Genomic DNA, 19,711 nt, shown 5'->3' on the forward strand with positions numbered 1-19,711 from the left:
ATTGAACATATCGCTACAGTGTGGTCTCCCATTCAATGTCACAGCTACTTTGAGCCAGGTGGTTGTGACAGTGAGCTACTGATATTTACTTTTTAGAAGTTATAATATTAGTCATCAGGCATCAGTAATTTTGCTTAGCTTCTCTATGCCACTTGTTTATCACTGCATTGGTAACTGGATCCACCTGGTAGTGTCAGCAAATCTTTACTCTCCCCTCACAACCCTTCTTTTTAGCATTCATTGATCAAATATGGGACTGCAGTTGCAATTTCTGGTATGTGCCACAACAATCACTCATATTGAAATGTAAAGCGCAGGTTAGCTCTAGCTACAGATCGATGTGTTCCTGTTACAGGGGGATGGAAACGCGTAGTGCTGAGCTCTTGCTGTTTCTGTGGAGTGGCCAGCGATACTCTGCCGGAGTGCTTGCCAACTTGAGAGCTTGAGAGAGGACAGGGAGTGGAGGAGACGTGAAATGGCACTCTTCTCCGATTCACTTTCTCTCCGCATCTCCTGCAGCCCAGTCTCTCCCTATCACACGTTCCTCTCTTGCACTCTCTCTCTCTTGCACTTTCTCTCTCTCTTGCACTTTCTCTCTCTTGCACTTTCTCTCTCTCTCTTGCACTTTCTCTATGCGTTTTCTTTCTCTCCCTCTTCCTCTTTGCCTTCCCCCGTTTTTAATCTCTCTGCTTCTCTTTCCTTAATTTGGTCTTCTCTCTGTATTTTTTTTCTCTCTGTCTCTATCTCTCTGCCTCCTCATTTATCCCTCCTTCCCCACTTTCTCTCTCTCCTTCTCTTTCTCTCTCTCTCTACTGCTGCTATAATGGAGCTCCTTAGCAGAGGAACAGACGGAGATGGAGGGACAGATGTCTCCTTCAGTCCTAATGTGCCCGTTAACGCCTGATGAGGAGCTGAGAGGGAGTGTGTCAGCTCCGAGACACACTGCGAAATTAGGCTGAAGGTTCAGCGTGGGAGGCTTGAAATGAATTAATGAATTAATGTTTTCAACAAACACACCACCACCCACGTCAAATTTGCATGAAAGGCACGAGAAAGTTTGTTGTCTTCAGAATAATATCTGTGTGTGTGTGAGTTTGTGCGTGCACGCATGGGTAACGATACAGTGTATTTGGCTGAAATTCTAAAAAAGCTGGTAGGACACAGCTGTCATCACTGTCATTGTCATCACTACTACCTCACACACACACATATGCACACTACACACACACACACACACACACACACAGAAATACAGAAATGATTCAGCATAGCATGTCTGTTTGGCATGTGTCTGTTATTGTGCTGAAGCCCTTTCATCTGCCATTTCTTTGGCAGTGGTTTGTCTTTCGGCACATTTGTCTCCTTTACCCCTCCAGTCCCTGTCATTCTCTGCCAGGTTTATTAACTAACCAGTTTACTGATTTACATTCCAACATTCCGACACAGAGAAACAGATCCATAATCAACTGGCAGTACTTCAAATCAAGGCTTGTTTCAGTTTGTAGTTTGTGGGTTTGACTTTCAAAAAAAACAGTACACAGATGAATTGTTAAGATACAGATATTCATTTCAATTAGTCGTATCACCTCACATTTTGTATCTAACTGCACTATGCCAACACGTTGGCTTATGTTAACAACTTGTGTGTGGTCTGAACTGAGAGCATTGTTCAGCTATCACCACAAAGTCATCGCAGGCACATGACACCACAGTAGACACCAATGATTTCTGTTGGCCAACACTTTCCCCCAAAGACACTCCACAATTCAATGATACAGAATCAAATAAACACACACACACACACACACACACACACACACACACAGAGTATATAGGTCGTAGTCATACATTCTTTATCCACACACTTGGTGCAAAGGCAGTAACAGAATAGAAGATATATGTGTGGGTTTTTGCCAAATCCTTCCAGTGGTTTTACAGCCTGGTGTTATGTCTAGTTTTCTGACCCTCTGAGAGCTGTCATCTCCTGAGTTTTCTGTGTTCAGGTCACACACACACACACACACACACACACACACACTCACACATGGTTGTCATCTGCTGGGTGATGCAAGTGGCACCTGTTTCCATGGACTGCACCACATACACCAGCTAAGCCAGTGAGTACTCAATCACAGGCTGCCATTATTATCGTGCATAAAAGTTACTTTGGTTCGTTGTGTCTGTGACTTTAAACAGTGTATGTGCTTCAGTAAAGAGTTGTGCTTAGTTCAGCCAACCAGTTCTTATGCTAACGTTTTGACCAGCAATGTATTTCTCTTGCCTACCTTGCTGCCTTCACCATTTCTGTTTTCGAAAGAAAAATGTACCGTATTTTCCGGACTATAAGTCACACTTTTTTTCATAGTTTGGCTGGTCCTGCGACTCAGGTGCAACATATATATATATATTTATATATATGTTTTTTTCCTCTTCATGACACATTTTTTGACTGGTGCGACTTATACTCCGGTGCGACTTATAGTCCGGAAAATACGGTATGTCCATGGCCTTGAAATCTTATCTTAGTGTTTAGCTTATCCTTTGCTGGTTGCGTGCGTGCTTGTGCTCTTATTCTCATTCTCTCTCCTGCGCAAACATTATGTCCTGCATATGTGTAGTTCTACTGCATAACGTTTTGCAAATAAATTAGTTTGTTTTACAGAAATGGCCTACTGTCACACTGCATGGTAGGCTATAACCAAAAGCACACATTTTGTAAATAAGTGGGTCAGATCGCGGGTCAGGTATAATTTGGGTAAGGCTACTTGTACCCCTGGTACAATTAGCAGTGTATGCTATTCGTACCCTGGTGCAATTAGAAGTGAATTCTATTCGTACCCCGGTGCACACAGCAACGTCCTATTAATACCCCGTCTGGTACAAATATCAGTGTATGCTATTTGCACCCCTGTGCATTTATTCTGGCATAATGATCACAAAAAAATATTTAAAAAAACAAGCAACATGTTTTTTTTGTTGTTATGTAACAGGATGTGAATAGCTCAGCTGTGTAATAGACACTCTGAATAAGGTATGCTGTTTGCATCAATGTATAGTTAGAAGTGGATGCTATTCGTACCCTGGTGTATATAGTACTGTATGCTATTTACACCCTGGTGCATGAACTAGCTAATTGTTGCGATCAAAACTTCAGTTTGAGAACCGATTTTTTGTTCAAATTGCGCCTCCTCTCCAGAGACGTTGGTACACATGCACACTCACTCTGCCAAAATACATCACACAGGAACTGAACCCCAGTCTCCCACCTATGTAACCTATGTCTGTGACCACTGCACTATCTTCCTCCACAAATAAATTGCGTTTGCAGGTAAACTTATAGTTTATAGGCCTTAACGTCATATTCACAAAATTTCTGTTAACTAACAAACTGACGGTTGTATGTGTTCACTGAACCAAGATTATGAAAATAAAACACAACTTTTCAATCTAAAACAGAATCTGAACAGATATTAGTACCGAAACCTTTCAGAATTCTTAATTTTCTGCTGACGAAAAAACGAATGTCCGCCATGTTTTTTGTGTACGTGAGCAACGTCTATTTGTTGTTATGTCACAGGGTGTGAATAGCTCAGCTGTGTGGCCAAGGCTGTTCGTACCAGGGGTGTAAATAGACACTCTGGTATAATTTTGTCCTAACTAATATTCGCGGTCTGAGTTGTGGTAGGGTTGATTAAAATATCGGGCGAGCTCGGGCCGAACACTGGTGTGGATTGTGGCTAAGATGAATGGACATAGATGAAAGAGGCTTTTGAATGTCCATTTCTCATGATAAGCATTGTCATGTGAACTGTCTCTATACAGCTGGATCACTGTGAGGTATCATTCAAGTGAGCCTCCTCATGAATGCTCTGGGGATCAGTGTGAAGGTAAGATGAATGCAGCTAGATGTCCATTTGCAATGCTGTGAAATTATCTACACTATAAGATATGAACTTTCCCATAGAATATCCATCTGCATCATTACACTGGCCTAGTCCAAATCTCCCCCTTTGTACGAAAAAGAAAAATGTGTCCAATTGTGCCAATTGTGACTTTATAATCAACCGATTCAAAATGATCTTGGCATCCATGTGGAAGTGGAGTTATTCCTCGGCTAGCAGAGCGTGTGCGAGAATAGGGGGAGGAGGAGGAGGGGGGGGTGCTTTGGCAATGCCTGCACTTTTTGAAACAGGTTCATAGAGCTTTGTCTTTCATTCCCCGTAGCGGGGTGTGTTTGTGCGTGTGAATCCCATCCAGTCCCACTTTGTTTGTTTACAGCTTTGTCTTGGCTGTTAATCTCTCCTGGACAGCTGTGTGCTGCAGGATTCAGGTGTTTTGTGAGAAGTTGCTTAAAATGGAAAATGACAGCTTTTCCCCCCCTGTTCTGCACCGAGACTGTCGTAGCGTGGATGGTAGGGATAGAATATAATTGCAGCACAGGGCTCCACTGGTACAGATGTCTGGATACAGTTGGATTTTTGCCTCCATCTCATTACAGGAGGTATGAAGAGAAAAAGACAGGAAAAAACACAACTAAGGTGTTATACATGCATGATCAAATATCAGACAGGTATGTGGAAATAATGCAAGACACACAGTAACAATGGAAAACATAGACTCTCTCGGATGCAAATCACTGCAAGTGGTAAGACAGTACTGATTGACAGTTCAAGTTGATACTTTCTCTGTAATTTGACATTACTCTTTCCTGGAAGTTAAAATCACAGCTCCTCGTACCAAAAATAATGCCAAAAGGATTATCAGTTGCTTTGAAAGTGTTATGTCCCCATGGCAGTGTTATTTATATATTGTCTACTCAAGGACCGTGTGAAAGGAGAAAAAAAAAATCTGTCAAAGTCATTAACCTTCTCTGCAGTCCTTCCCAGGCTGCTGGCACCTGTGTTGGAAATGTCACAGGTTCTGCAGGTTCAGGTTCTCTCTCTCTCTCTATCACACACATTCTCTCCGTCTCTCTCTCTCACACACACTCTGTCCATCTCTGGAGCTCTGGCTGGGTGTGGAGGAACGGCTCTCATTTCTCAGGAAATCATGTGGAGATCTCTAAATGGCATTCAGGACTCAAAGGCCCAGGGTTGCCACCATGCCCCTCTCTCTCTCTCTCTCTCTCTCTCTCTCTCTCTCTCTCTCTCTCTCTCTCTCTCTCTCTCTCTCTCTCTCACTCACTCTCTCTCTTGCTCTCCGTGTTCAAACCCTTCTGGCCTGACATTTATTGCTGGCTGTGGCTCTGGGCTCTCAAAATCAAAGCCCAAACTTCTATTTTTTCCGTTTCCCCATTTTGATGAAAAAAGTCTCTTTTTTTCCCTCTCTCGCCCACTCTTGGTCTTTTTTTAACATATCCTTTTTCATATAGTTGCGTATGCAGTAATTAAGATTCTGCTGAATAAAACTATATTTGTACAGCCTTTTGTTAACAGCTCTTTTTTAAAAGAAAAGTCCTGAGACAGCAGCAGCAGACGGAGCTGAGCTGAGGCCGGACCTCCGAATCAGCTTATGCTGTCTGATGACAGTAGCAAATTACAGCCGTGTCCTGCTAAAGAGGTGAATGCCATTTTCTAGTAAAACGGTCCTTTGCCTTAACTCATTTTCCCAGCAATGTAGGCCTACTGTGAATATGAAATACCACTCCATCTCTCTAGGTATGTAATGATCAGGCAGTTAATGCCGTCAGTCAATAGTGCGGTCCAGTGGAAGATTGAGCTGTGAAAATCCTGTTGATGTGGAATGATTGGCCTTCGCCTTGATTTGTTTTGTTTTCTCATCCCTCTTTCCTTACCTTCCCTCACCTTTCAATATCCCCCTCTCATCCGCGTCACCCCCACACCCCCCTCGCGACACTCTGACAAAAGCGCCTGTCTCCTCAGCGGCCCAAGTAATGGAGCACTTCAATTATCACAGTTAATACATCGATTGCAGCGCCTAATTGTGATCAATACTACTTCAAACGCGCAGAAAGTCTTTAATGTGGACATCGACCCAGGGCCCGGGCAACCCACCCACTCCCTGCGCTGTATCAATCACATCTAATCAATGATGGGCGTCGTCCCGGGGTCCCGCCCTGCCTTCAGACAGCCTGTCGTTTAGTGTCTCCTAGTGTCTCTTAGTGTGTGTGTGTGTCCCACTGTCTCTTAGTGTGTGTGTGTGTCCCACTGTCCCAACATTCTCTCCCCCTCCTCCCTCCACCCCTGTCTCCCTCCAATCTTTTTGTTCACCCCTGTGTTCGGGAAGAGTGTCTTTCCTGTGACACGTACCCGAGCAGCCGCCTGGCTAATTCTGGCTGTCAGTGCGGAGGTGGGGGGTTGTGTGTACGGGACGCCGGGCTCGGATGTGACAGACTCTCTCCCTCACTGAGCGTCTGTTGGCTGTGAGCGCCGCTGACGTCCTGTTTGTACTGGGCTGCCATCCACACACACACACACTCACATACTATACACACACACAGAGACATATACACACACACACCACATGGGCGCACACACACACAGTCCAGAGGGTTACTCATGGGCCAGGTCTCACCATCCTTATTACCCAAGAGCCACTGGTCAACAGATAATCCATCCATCTGCTGTCTGTTCTGATGGCTACTCTATCTGTCAGTCAGATACAGTCATTGGCAACTGGTTAGGGCTTCGGGCTTGTAACCGAAGGGTTGCCGGTTCGATCCCCTACCAGTAGGAAAAATGTGGGCGGGGAAGTGTTTGAGCACTGCTCTCCCATGCCCACATCCACGGCTGAAGTGCCCTTGAGCAAAGCACCTAACCCCTCACTGTTCCCCGAGGGATTGGGATAAATGCAGAGACCAAATTTCCCTCACGGGATCAAAAGAGTATATATACTTATACTTATATACTTATACTTTTACTTATATACTTATCCCTCGCTTCTGGTGTAGTAGGTGTTCCTGTGCACCTGGACTTCTGTGATTTATCTTTGAAATGAGCAAGTTTGTGTGCTTGAAAAGGAGGAAAGGAGGTAGTTATGGCACGTGTGTCGGTATGCATTAGGTTCAGTGTATCTGTGCCTCTGTGTGTGTGTACGTTTATGTAATGTATTTTTGTATGTATAGTGTGCATGCGTGTGTGTGTGGTTGATGTTGAATTGTGTGTGTGTGTGTGTTCGCACATGTGTGCATGTGTGTGTATATATCACCACACAGGCAATCATCCTCAGCCTGTGGGACAGCTTCTCTAATTGATGGCCAGCGGTGGTTTGCTGGGGTGTGTTTTCACCGCGCCTCTCGAGCCCCATCACTAATTAACCCTCTGCTCAGGTGAGCCATGGCCGGCCGACCGGCTGCTCCACCTGACATCCGTGTCCTGTTGCTAACGGAGACCACGGAGAGCCCCATCGATTCGCTGCTCCTCTCCTGTCCGCTCCTCTCCCGTCGGTGTATCATTTCGCTTTTCAATTACCCTCGTGGATACCGGCACAGATGCACAAACACGCTCTCAACATTGTGCCACATAATTAAATCTGAATTTTCTCTCTTCACCTTCGCTCTTTGTCTGTCTCTCTCTCTCTCTTTCTGTTTGTGTATGTGTGTGTGCGGGTGTGTATGTGGGACTGAGTGCATGTGTGTGTATGTGTGCGACTGACTCTGTGTGTGTGTGGGTGTGTTTTGCTAATTCAAAGGTGAGATCCAAGCCAATGACATTTAGCCCTTTCGCTAATTAAAGAACATTGTAAAATCTGTGAAGTGTACTCTGCAATATGTTACTATTGCTAGCCACTCATCTTTCTATCCAGCATCGCCTGGCCATGGCCCTCCATTCACTACCTTTCCTTCAGAATTAAAAAGGACTGAATTTCTTGTCTTTTTTTCCCCCAGAAGTGCTAAGGGGGCTGCAGTGGAGGAAAGCAGTGATGATAAAAGCCCAGCCTTCCTCCCCATAGACAGATGGAGAACAAGAGTTTGTGTTCAGCGGAAAAACAGAAAGAAGAGAAAAAAAGAGACTGCTGTGAGGTGTGAGCCTGCACTAAATGAGAGAAAGAGATGATGAGAGGCAGGAGAGGGAGTGAGGAAAGAAAAGGAGAAAAGAGAGGGAAGGAAAAAAAAACGTCAGGAGATGTTGTGAAAGGGGGGGGGGGTGAGGGTAGGGGAAACAAGAGAGTGGGAGGGGTAAGAAGCAATGTATCCAACTATATTTTTACTTATTAATCTGCTGCTGCGCCTGGTAAATTATTCATACAGCTGGTATCACTGTGCGTCAAGTCGTACACGACTCTCTGCTGCAGACTCACACGAGGCATGATACTGTACAAGAAATTTCTACACAACATAATCGTTTCCCCATTGAGACAAAAGGGGGCTCCGACATGAGTTTTCCCAAAGACAGTTTTGTTCAAACAAACTCTGCATGTTCCGTCTTTACGCGCCAGCCGTTTTCTGTAATTGACTTTGTCTGCGTAAAAGAGGCTCCCAGTGGCGGGAAGAAGAGTGTGCATGGCTCCCACTGACTTGTTGTTGTTGAGTGAAAGAACACTTTGCCTTCACAGGCTGAATGGGGTGCTCTCAGCGGCGTTGCTGATTCATAAGTGGCAGCCCTCCACTGCAGGCTGAAGGACAGAGTGTGCTGAGAGAAAGGCATGTGACGTGACGTGACGTGACGTGACGGTATTGTCCAATATGTGGCGAATATCTGTACATAGTAGAGAGTAGTTTGTTTACGTGTGTTTGTGTGTGGATTCGTGTGTGTATGTGTTTATGTTTCTGTGTGCATGTGCGGGTGTGGATATTGGTGTTTGTGTGTATGTGTGCATTTGTGTGTGTGTCTGTGTGTGTATGTGTGTGTGTCGATACCCACGCAGGAGTAGTGCATGTGTGTAGTTTGCGTTGTTCTGAGTGTGAACATGAGTGAGGGGGTGAGGGACAATAGAGAGCGCTGAGTGCCAGAGAGCAGCATTGTGCGGCCACACTGAGATGAAAAGAATTAAAACACAGTGGATCTGAGACATGAGAGAGCTCTGGCTGTGTGCCTTCATCCCCGGTGGCTGTACTGTACCCACCACCTACCCCCCAACTCCTCCTTCTTTCCCATACCTCTGTCCTCTGCTCCACAGTCTGTTAAACTAACTCTTTACTCTCATACTCTCTCTCTCTCTGTCACTCTGGCAAAATCACTCAGAAATACAGGTACATTCCATACATAAATTGGCATTCTGTTCTGAAGACCTCTCTCGCGCGTGCGTGCGTGCACACACACACACACACACACACACACAAACACACACACACACACCCTCTCTCTCACACACACTCTCTCTCACACACACACACACACACACACACACCCTCTCTCACACACACACTCTCTCTCACACACACACACACACACACACACCCTCTCTCTCACACACACACACACACACACCCTCTCTCACACACACACACTCTCTCTCGCTCCCTCTCTCTCACACACACACACACACACTCTCTCCTCCTCTCTCTCACACACACACACACACACACACACACACACACACACGCACACTCTCTCACACACACACACACACACACACACACACACACACACACACACACACACACACACACACACACACACACACACACACACACTCTCTCTCCCTCTCTCTGTTTGTCTGTTGATGTTGACTTGTTCCATCTCGGAGAGACACTCTGCCGACTGCTCTCGTGTTGCTGACTGGATTACAACCTTCAACGTGACCTGCTGCCACACACCTGCTTCATTTTCTGTCTTCCTCCCTCATTCTTTTTGTTTCCTCTCTCTTTCCATCCTCTCTTCCCCTCTCATGTAATCACTACGGGCTCTGCTGTCTTCATTCCTATTCACTCTTGACTGTCACTCTCCACACAGAACTCTGGCAACAGCAGCTTATTCTCTCTCTCTTTCTATCTCTCTCTTTCTCTCTCTCTCCCCTTCTCTCTCAGCTCTCGTTTTCTCCTTCATTTACAGTCTTGAAGATTAACTCCCACCTCCGCCCCTTTTCTCTCTGTCTTTTTCTCTCTCCTCTCTCTTTCTCTCTCTCTCTCACTCTCTCTCTCTCTTTCACACACACACACACACACACACACTGACACATATTTGGAAAAAAAGGCACCCACAGGCATAGACACACATACACACAAGCTTTGCGTGTGGATGTGCCGTTCCTCTGAGCAAGCGGTAAGGGTGCTCACTGATATAAGCTCTCTCATTCAGACACTCTCAGCTCCAGTAGCAACAGTGGCAGCCTTAGCAGCAGGAGCAGCAGCATCAGCAGCGATAGGCATAGCAACGTTAGTGGCAGAAGCAGTAGCACTAATCACTGTCAGCCAGAGAGCGAAAGAGAGAGAGAGAGAGAGAGAAAGAGAGAGAGAGAGAATAAGAGAGGGAGAGAAAGAGAAACACTGGAAGAGAGGCTGCCTAGGCTGCCGCTGCACTTCAGAGAATTCCCCCGTGCCGAGCTTTCACGTTTGGGGGGGGAGAGAGAGAGAGAGAGAGAGAAACTGGAAGCAAACTGAGGACTAAAGAGAGGGAGGAGGGCTGGAAACTGGAGGAGGTATGGCGCTCCACTGAAACATCAGCCTGTGGAGAGGAGAGCAGAGAGGAGAGAAGATGTGAGAGAAGCACCACGGAAGGACCACGCATATCCAACTCTGGGAGGGTCAAACTCTCCAGCCATCGGGGGTGAGGAGGGAGGGACTGACTGACTGACGGACGAGAAGAAGACACAAAAGTTTGCCAGGAGATCTTGGATGTATGTTGATCTGTGTATGTGAACACCAAGATGCCTGATTTCAGAGGTCCCCTTAGTTTTTTGTCCACCAGCTGTTTGTGCCAGAGCTTCTCACTAGCTTCTCTACATCTGAAGTGAAAGTGAGTGTTAATCAGACAGAGGGGAGGAGGAGGGAGGGGGGGGTGACCGGTGGAGGGGCTGGGGGTGGGGGGCACCCAAAATCCCCCATCAGCCCATGGTGGATACAGCTGACAGCTTGAAGTCCCTTCCATTTACCCGCGAGTGGAAACTACTGTGGGGGAAAAAAGGAGTCTATTTCGGCGCTGTTTCCATTTCCACTTCTGACGCTGACGGGGGAGATTCACGGCGCTCCGAGATGCTGGCCTGGAACCAGGGTGGCTTCCTGTCCGCCTGTGAGCTCGCGCTCATCCTCTCACTGCTGCTGGGGGGGCCAGGGGTGACCAGACAGGGCAGAGCGCAGGGAAGGCACCGCAACAAAGGTGGTAAGTCTTAAGTCGCGACCCTCCGGCAAAGTCCTCCAAAATACTCAAGATGTTGAAGGGGATGATGGAGGTTAGTGAGATTGCCTGTGCCAGGGGCTCTGTGTGTGTGTGTGTGTGTGTGTGTGAGTGTGAGTGAGTGTGTGTGTATATGAGTGAGTGGGTCTGTGTGTGTGTGTGTGTGTACAGTATGTGTGCATGTGCATGTGAGTCTATGTGTGTGTGTATGAGTGAGTTGGTCTGTGTGTGTGTGTGTTTGCATGTGTGTGTGTGTGTGTGTATATGAGTGAGTGGGTCTGTATGTGTGTGCATGTGTGTCTATGTGTATGTGTGTGTGTGTGGCTCCTTGCCGTGTGCTGGATTGACTGTAGCTTTAATGAGCCATGTAGATGTGGTAATGGATGAGGTGGCTGCCTTACCTGGAACATGTGTGTTGCAGCGTGCTGCTGAGAGCTGGGCTGCTGGCAGCTACTGCTGCTCAAGGTCAGGAGGGATCCAGGGGTGGACAGATTGATGGAGAAACATTTTGTTTTGGACCATGTTGTAGCACTGCATTCTGTGTGTGTATAACTCTGTAAGTGTGTGTGTGTGTGTGTGTGTGTTTGTGTGTGTGTGAGTGTGAGAGAGACAGAGAAATGGAGAGAGGGAGAGTGCACGTTTGGGGAGTGGGAGTTAATCAAGCCTCTGCCAGGTTGGAACTGTTAGTCACAAAGTGTTTTCTAGCTCGGAAAATTAATCTAATGTTTTGATGTAATGATAATCATTTCCTTTGATTACTTTCACATTTCCAAGTTGCAGCTCCACGTTTCTCTGAGGGTACAGCTTGTGGCTACATAAGTGAGAGCAGGGGAATAGAGTGTGTGTACAGTATTTGTGTTTTGGGGTCATCGGTTTGTGTGTGTGTGCACACACATGCAAAGGAAAGGGAGGGTATGCAAACATGATTTAATGCTGAGTTTTGCTAAGCTGATGTGTGTGGTGGAAAATCCTATCCCCTAGACCTGCTGTGTGTATACTGTAGGTGTGTGTGTGTGTGTGTGTGTGTGTGTGTGTGTGTGTGTGTGTGTGTGTGTGTGTGTGTGTGTGTGTGTGTGTGTGTGTGTGTGTGTGTGTGTGTGTGTGTGTGTGTGTGTGTGTGTGTGTGTGTGTGTGTGTGTGTGTGTGTGTGTGTGTGTGTGTGTGGGAGGGAGGGAGGGAGGGAGGGAGAGAGATAGAGAGGGAGGGAGAGGGAGCCATTTGGTCTTGTGCAAACACACACACACACATGCTTACATGGAAATTAAGAAATTTACAAACACATACAGTGCAGTCACAGTACACACTAATTTGCACACACACACACACACACACACACACGCACACACACACACACATACACACACACACACGCACATGCCTGAGGGCTCTGTGTGCTGTGAGAGGCTGCACCTCTGGGTGTGTGGTGATAGGACTGTGCACGGTGGAGATAGGAGGCAGCAGAACCAATGCATTTAGTGGGGGGTGGGGGTGGGGGGTGTGGGCAGGCGAGTCTCCCCATAGCTCAGCCCAAGGGGCCCTGGCTGGTTCAGGAGTGTCCCTGCCTGCCTGCCCCTGGTGGTGTCCTGAGCAGCCAAGCCAGGTGGAGAGGGACCACCATCCTCTCCAACACCAACACCACTACCCTCACTGGTCTGGAGTCTCAACCCCCACCACCACCACCACCCACCCCTCTCTCATAGACACACAGGCACACACACGCACACACACACCGACCCTTCTTAATCTCATTTGTCAGCTTAGAGGACGTCTGTTATCTCTGCTCTGATGTTGTGTGGGCCCGCGGCCCGTCTCCTGCCTCCAGTATCAGCGCGAGGGGCCCCGTGCCAAGCGGCTCCATGCCCGCCACCAAAGGGCCCGTGGTGGCCCCGTGATCCGCTTAACCAGATTCCCTGCCACCGCCACACACACCACACACACCACACACCACTTCCTCTCCTGCTCTGGCTCCATCTCCTGTCTCTTCTCTCTGTTACCCGCTAGCTCTCTCCCTCCCTCTATTCCATTCTCTCTGTCTCTCTCTCTCTCCCTCTATTTTATTCCCTCTCTCTCACTCCATCTCCCACGGCTTTTGTCTATTCCTCTTCTTATTCCCCCACTCATTCCTCTCATCCTCCCCCTTACAGCAGATCTGTGGCCCCTTCATTATTTAGCACACTTTTGTCTTTTGGTGTTGCTCACAGAGACTTAAAACAAACTTGGTTAAGCACAGTGTGAACCATGCGAAGGCTTTCTTTGGGTAAGTGTGTATCTTTGAAAGGATAGCACCTTTACATTACATGCTCTGATTACTGTGTAATTGTTTATGAAAATGCCGTGTGAAAAGTAACAGATGGCAGTACTCTACGTATCGCTTTGAATTAGCTTTTTTGGGTTCCTGCTTTTGAATTGCACCCATCCGCCCACTGTGAGAGCAAACACACACACACACACACACACACTTTCTCTCTCCCTCTTTCACACACTCACACTCACACATGGCATATTGCAAAGTATTCATCTGGGTGTATGTGTTTAAAGTGACACACACCTCCTCTTTCCTCTGTTATGAGTTGCTCTGCCATTCCTCCCTCTCTCTGTGTGAGATGCCTATGTCAAGGTTGTCACCTCTCTGTATTACTGAGTGGTTGAAGACAGTCAATACCTGAGAAACATGAAGGTAAATACTCATAACACGCATTTAAAATAACATCCTTCTCCAACTATTTCAACCCTGATTGGTAGCAGGATATGTCAATCCAAACACATCTGTTGGTTATAAGATGGAGCTCTTTAAAACTAGTTGAAGTTTTAAAATTGACTGGTAGTTAGCAGACACATTTTTATCCAAAATGACTTGAAATGGCAGGTCAGTGAATTGAACCCAGACTGACTGCAGCTCCACCAAGCCCACTCTGTTCTGTCCTCAAACATCCACAAGAAGTAGTTAAAGGTGCAATCATGGATGGGCAGTATTTCTAATCTATTTACTTCAAAATGTGTATTTGAAATACAAAATAGTATTTTGCTGTTTGTCTTTGATGGACCTTATGAAAATCATAATGTATTTTGGTTTAAAAAGTCACTTTCCTCAAAACTACACATGATGTCATGGGTATGCATTTGCGTGCATCTTGGAAATAGAATGGTGCCCATGATTGTTTAAGACTGTTCCCTGATTCAATTTACACACAATGTTTGTCTGTATGTGTGAGTGTGTGTGTGTGTGTGTGTGTGTGTGTGTGTGTGTGTGAGAGAGAGACAGAGACAGAGAGTTTGACAGAAACGTGCTTGTATAATTAATGAGAGCGTAGATGGTAAGGAGTCACAATGAACGCAATGCAGCAAATAACATTACATAAACAAAATTGTCATTGTTCAGTGTTGTCTGAGTCAGACACACTGAACCATGAAGTAAACACAGAAGATCTCCAGTGAAAGTCATTTGTATTCTATATTTAACCTCGTTCCTCAATGTCCACCACAAAACAAGACTGCGGCCGATTCGAGGCGTATGTTTTGTGCATCCGTGCCGGCATGCCTTTACGCATGGATATCAGTGCCTTCAGCCCACTTCTCCCTCTAAATGCTTTGAAACGGGGGATGCTTCTGTGTCCGCGACGGCCTTCAGCTCATGACTACATCAGGCCAGGAGCTCCCTCCTGCAATTAGGGCTGCGAGCCGCTCTTGAGGTTTGGGTCTCTCCAACTCGGCTCATTTACGCTTCACCTTCCTGACCCTGCCGCTGCGCTTATTTTAGCGGGGGGGGGGGCGCAGCTCCAGGGGGGCTGACTGGAGTCGAGTCCGACAGGATCTCACCGCTGCAGCTCTTTGACCAAGCGAGTCTCTCTCTCTCTCTCTCTCTCTCTCTCTCTCTCTCTTCTGGGTTCTCCTGAGCTCCACAGTTGCTGGGAATTGTGACCCTGGGCATTGACTGTCTTGTACAGATATTTTATAATTTTTTTTTTTTTTTTAAATGAAGGCTGTGCTGATTACTGATTTCCTGCTTCGTTGAAGTCATTCACTGTGATGGAATTGAAAGTCAAACTGGATGTGTTTTGTTTGGCCAGGATCTTTCTCTTGCAATATGTTGTGTTTCTTATTTTAGCTCCGAATTCTGTTGTAGTTTAGCGTTTTATGTCAGTTGCCGTACACTCACATGATCTCATGTGCTCCAAGACAACATAATCTTCCTGTCCTCCTATACCTGCTCTTTTTTTCCTCCTCTCTCTCCTGCTCATCTGTCTCTTTCCATCACATTTTCATAATTTCACCACCCTCCTCCCAGCCCAAAGCTTCTGTACCTTTTTCTCCTCCTATTTTCTCCTCTAATGTTCCACTTCCTCCTGCCAACGCCGTCTCCTCCTTTAGTCGGCCCCACGCAGGTGAAGTCTAATGGGGCGATGAGCAGACCTCACGCGGGTCACGGTGACAGGCCAAGCCACACTAATGGAGAGTGATTGGCCAACGAGGCCGACTGAAGAGGCCAGTGCTCAAAGGGCTGTTCTGTCAACAAACACCCCCCCCCACCCCCAACTAAACCCTACCCTCTCACTAACCCCCCACCCTGCCTCTCCATCTCCACCCCTTTTCCCACCACCACCCCTGGCAGTCTTTGAGGCAGCCTTTGGAGACAGGGGGTGTAATTTTGCTGAAGCTGCAGTGGCGACAGCGCTTCTAATTGCATGTATTACGCACCCTAATGTGACAATGTCACGCAGCAACTTTGACAGCATCTAAACAGCACATCAAAAAACAAGAGCAAAAAAAAAAACTGTGTGCACAAGCAACTATTATTATTTCAATTTATTTATTTTTTTTTTAATGTGCTGGCCTCTTTTTAAATAAAAAAAAAAACAAAAAAAAACATTATGTTTGCTGAAAATTATTTTGCCTCTTGTTTAATGAGCATTTTGTCCTCTGGCATAAACATCAGTCTTGGACAGTTATGAGCCCTGACATGACAGTGCGCTGCGTCCACCCACAGCCACTTCTGTAACCTTGGTGCTATGATGTGCTTGTCCTTGTGCTGCTTGGTGGTTTTCTGTATGTGTGTGTGTGTGTGTGTGTGTGTGTGTGTGTGCTTGTATTTCATTGGTTGCGAATGCATTTTGAGCAGTCTCTTTAGAAGTCAGCTCTGTTCCTTGGTAAACAACATCATGGCCATGAGGTGCAGTTCAGCTCTCAGTCATCTCGGCCGTCAGAGATCCAAAATGCCTGTAGCTTGTCCTGGCATGGAAACCTGCGTGAGTGAGAGAGAGAGAGAGAGAGAGAGAGAGAGAGAGAGAGAGAAAGAGAGAGAGAGAAAGAGAAGCAAGTCCCAGCAATGATTTAGCTTCAGATGGAGGGGCGGATGGGATGCAAATCCAAAGCCAAGTGCATCATGCCCTCTCGCCCACCACTGTGACATCCAAGAGGCAGCGCGGTGTTCTCTCCCTCCCACTCTGAGCCAGATCTGGCCCAGATGCGCTGGCCTGGGGTCCGCGCCAGATCGGGGCCGCAGCCGCACCAAAGTCAGCAGCTGCCAGGGGTCAGCAGATAGTAACGGATGATATTGAAGCCTGGCTGACTGTTCAATGCTCATTAAAAATGTGCATCCGTGCAGAGGTGGTGCTTTTAATGGCGCTGTTGTTGACCTGCCCTTGCCCCCTCCACTCTCCTCTTCTCTCCTCCTCTCTTTTCCTCTCTCCCCTCCTCTTTTCTCCCACTCTCTCCCTTCTCTTGTCGTCCCAATGCTCTTGTCTTTTCACCCTCTCCTCTTTCTTATCTTTGTGTCTCCAGTTTTCTCCTCTGCTCTCTTCTCTCCTTTTGTCTCTCCCTCTCCTGTCCTTTCATTTCTCCTCTCTTCTCTCCTTCTCTCTCTCTCTCTCCCTCTCTCTTTTTTCTCTCTGCCTTTCCCAGCATTGTTTGTCAGGCCATATTTGTCTGTGGCTGGCAAAGCACCACGACTTTATCACGCTGGACCGTGCTGTTATTGACCGATTCATCATCCCACCTCATCTGCCCACCAGAACGGTGGGAAACAAAAGCAAAAAAAAAGAAGAGCGAATAAACGAATGAATGTGAACAAAGACAGAAGCAGATTGCAATCTTGGAACATGTACAGTAATACACAATTTTCCTTTAGAAAAAAACAAATAAGAAGAAAATAACACTAATGCAAGGAATATCAATAAGCTGTCGACCTCTCTAAGGATGTCCAGATATCCCAGCATGCCTCAGCTGCGTCTCCAGCTGTGTGGTGAGTGCTGTTTGGTGATAAGCCAATCAGGCCACTCCATTCTGCATCCTGCACTGATTGAGGAAAGCGGGCCAAGTCGTTGGGCTGACTGAAACACTTACTGAAAGGCAGAGTTCTAATCCCAAGCTTACTATAGGTTTGTTTATTTGCATCTTTGTTTGGGATCGAGAGCAGAGGAGTAGGACATGGTAAAGAAGATTGTGGAATGTGTTTGTTTAGAGAAAAATCATGAGAAAGTTGAGCTATGACACAGTTTTGTTTTGGTGAGTGAAGAAAAGCTTGCTCATAGATACTCCTGTCAAAGCTTCCTCTCAGCTGCAAAGAGCCACATGACATTTGTTTTTGTTTCTGTAAACAGCAGAGGTTAGGCACAAAAAAAGCTACTGTAAATGTTTGACATTAAGATGCTCTTTAGAGAATATTCCTTTAGCTTGCTGTGACAGTATTCAGAATGATAGTAGTAACATGATTTTTACAGACCATGACCAATTATTTCATATTCATTATTTCATTTTCCAATAGTTCTTATTAGTTCAGTTCTTATTCAATTTGTATAACTATCAAGTGTTTTCAGAATGCTGAGGTGGCTTTCCTTTTCGATACCAATAACAAAAACAGATATACTACTGCTGCTAGGGCAGGTTGAATTTCACATGTCAAGATTTTGGACCATATAAAGTATGCCACATACCTTAGTGAAATACCTTTTCTGTGGAGTTCTGTGACACACTAATATATTTAAAAACTTTCGAGAGAGTTCAGAGTGGAAGTAATTGCTCTAAGAATGGACACTGACTGCCCTGGACATTTCTGGAACATGCCAGATGGGTCTGATATGAGGGCGTTTATTTATTTACTTGTCCAGATGAATTTTGAATATTTAACGTGGACGTTTCTCAATTGTTCTCTGACTTATTGTCTTGACATAAACAACAATTTTAAGTATTTGTCAAAGAATATTGTTACAGATTAATCCCAGTCAGATATTTTAAAGACGGCAGTGCTACCTTTCTTATAACCTAAAAGGCAAGCAGAACGTTTTTGTGTCCAGTTGTTGCATATTGTTGCATTAACCCCTAGTGAATCTGGTGAATGTATGCTGACTGGAAATACATGATACTCATTAGTCCACAAGGTCTTCAATGAGATTTATATACAAATATGTTAGATGTAAAAATATGCAGCTCAGTTGAGTAAGCAACCCATGATAGTAGATTTCAGGCTCTTACTAAAAGTGAGCCAGCTGAAAGAAAAATTACGTCTTTTTTTCAGTGTCTTTGCATGTATGTCATCCTTCCTTTTTGTAACAAGACCAAAATAGTTCAGAGAACTGTTCAAAAAGACCTACACTGACAAAATTCTTCCAGTATATCTATTTAAAGAGCCTTTGGCCACGTCATTGTAGATTATCTTTAACTGCCACTTTTAGAAGTTTGATTTTTATGGCTGGGTTTATGGCTGTGTTGCCTAAGAGAGAGAGAGAGAGAGATAGCGCTACTGCTCTGCGTTAGCTGCGTATGCTATTATCCACTCTAACCAGGATATCTGACGCACACTGCCAACAGACTCAGCAGCAAACTTCCCCTGCAAGGAACAAGCAACGTGTCATAATTGCCCCATATTAATGTATGGATTTACATGTGGGGGGATTTGCATGCTGAGCTGCTTAGAGTCTGAGAAAGAGAAAAAAATAGACCTGCCTGACAGACAAAAGAATTAGGCTAATTCTGAATTTGCCAACCTAAGCTTTTCTGTTTCTGTCTTGCTTTCATTTTTTGGGGAGACATATTTTTATGCCACTCCCCTCTGTGAGATGCCAATACGTCTAGAAAGTTGGGGATGGTGTATTCATTTCCTGTTAAGCTTGGAAGATCTGTGAAGCCTTAATCTATCTTTTATATAAAAAATATATATACGAGAGAGGCCGAAGAAATTAAGACGGATGTTTTGCCCAGCAACAACACTCACGGGGCTTTGGCATGATTTTGGAATGATGCACAGTAGCTGATATCACTAAACTTTTCACTCTGAAAATGTATTCTCTTGTCAAATACATGTCAGGATTTATATTTTATGAGTCTGTTTTCCTATTGCTCTTGTTGTTGACATTGTGGTACTGGATGATGTTGTTGTTGTTGTTGTTTGTTGTTGTTTTTGTTGTTGCTGCTGCTGTTGCAAACAGTCTGTCCCCACATATTCTGACACACCCTGCCTCACATAACTGTACCCACTTTTATAC

General features: G+C 45.7%; 1 protein-coding gene across 1 annotated transcript in view; it reads left to right on the forward strand.

Annotated features, from left to right (window-relative positions):
- Positions 1-11,092: 11,092 nt before the first annotated feature.
- LOC143112707 (roundabout homolog 2-like) overlaps positions 11,093-19,711 on the forward strand; it is a 163,666-nt gene continuing 155,047 nt past the window's right edge. The window contains exon 1 of the mRNA XM_076274974.1: positions 11,093-11,219. Within this exon, the coding sequence (XP_076131089.1) occupies positions 11,093-11,219 (127 nt within the window). The remainder of the gene's footprint in view (positions 11,220-19,711) is intronic.

Source organism: Alosa pseudoharengus, unplaced genomic scaffold (assembly GCF_046254945.1).
Source record: "Alosa pseudoharengus isolate Yale_2024_CS ecotype anadromous, Long Island Sound unplaced genomic scaffold, YU_APseudo_1.1 YU_APseudo_1.1_scf_8, whole genome shotgun sequence".
Classification (NCBI taxonomy): domain Eukaryota; kingdom Metazoa; phylum Chordata; class Actinopteri; order Clupeiformes; family Clupeidae; genus Alosa; species Alosa pseudoharengus.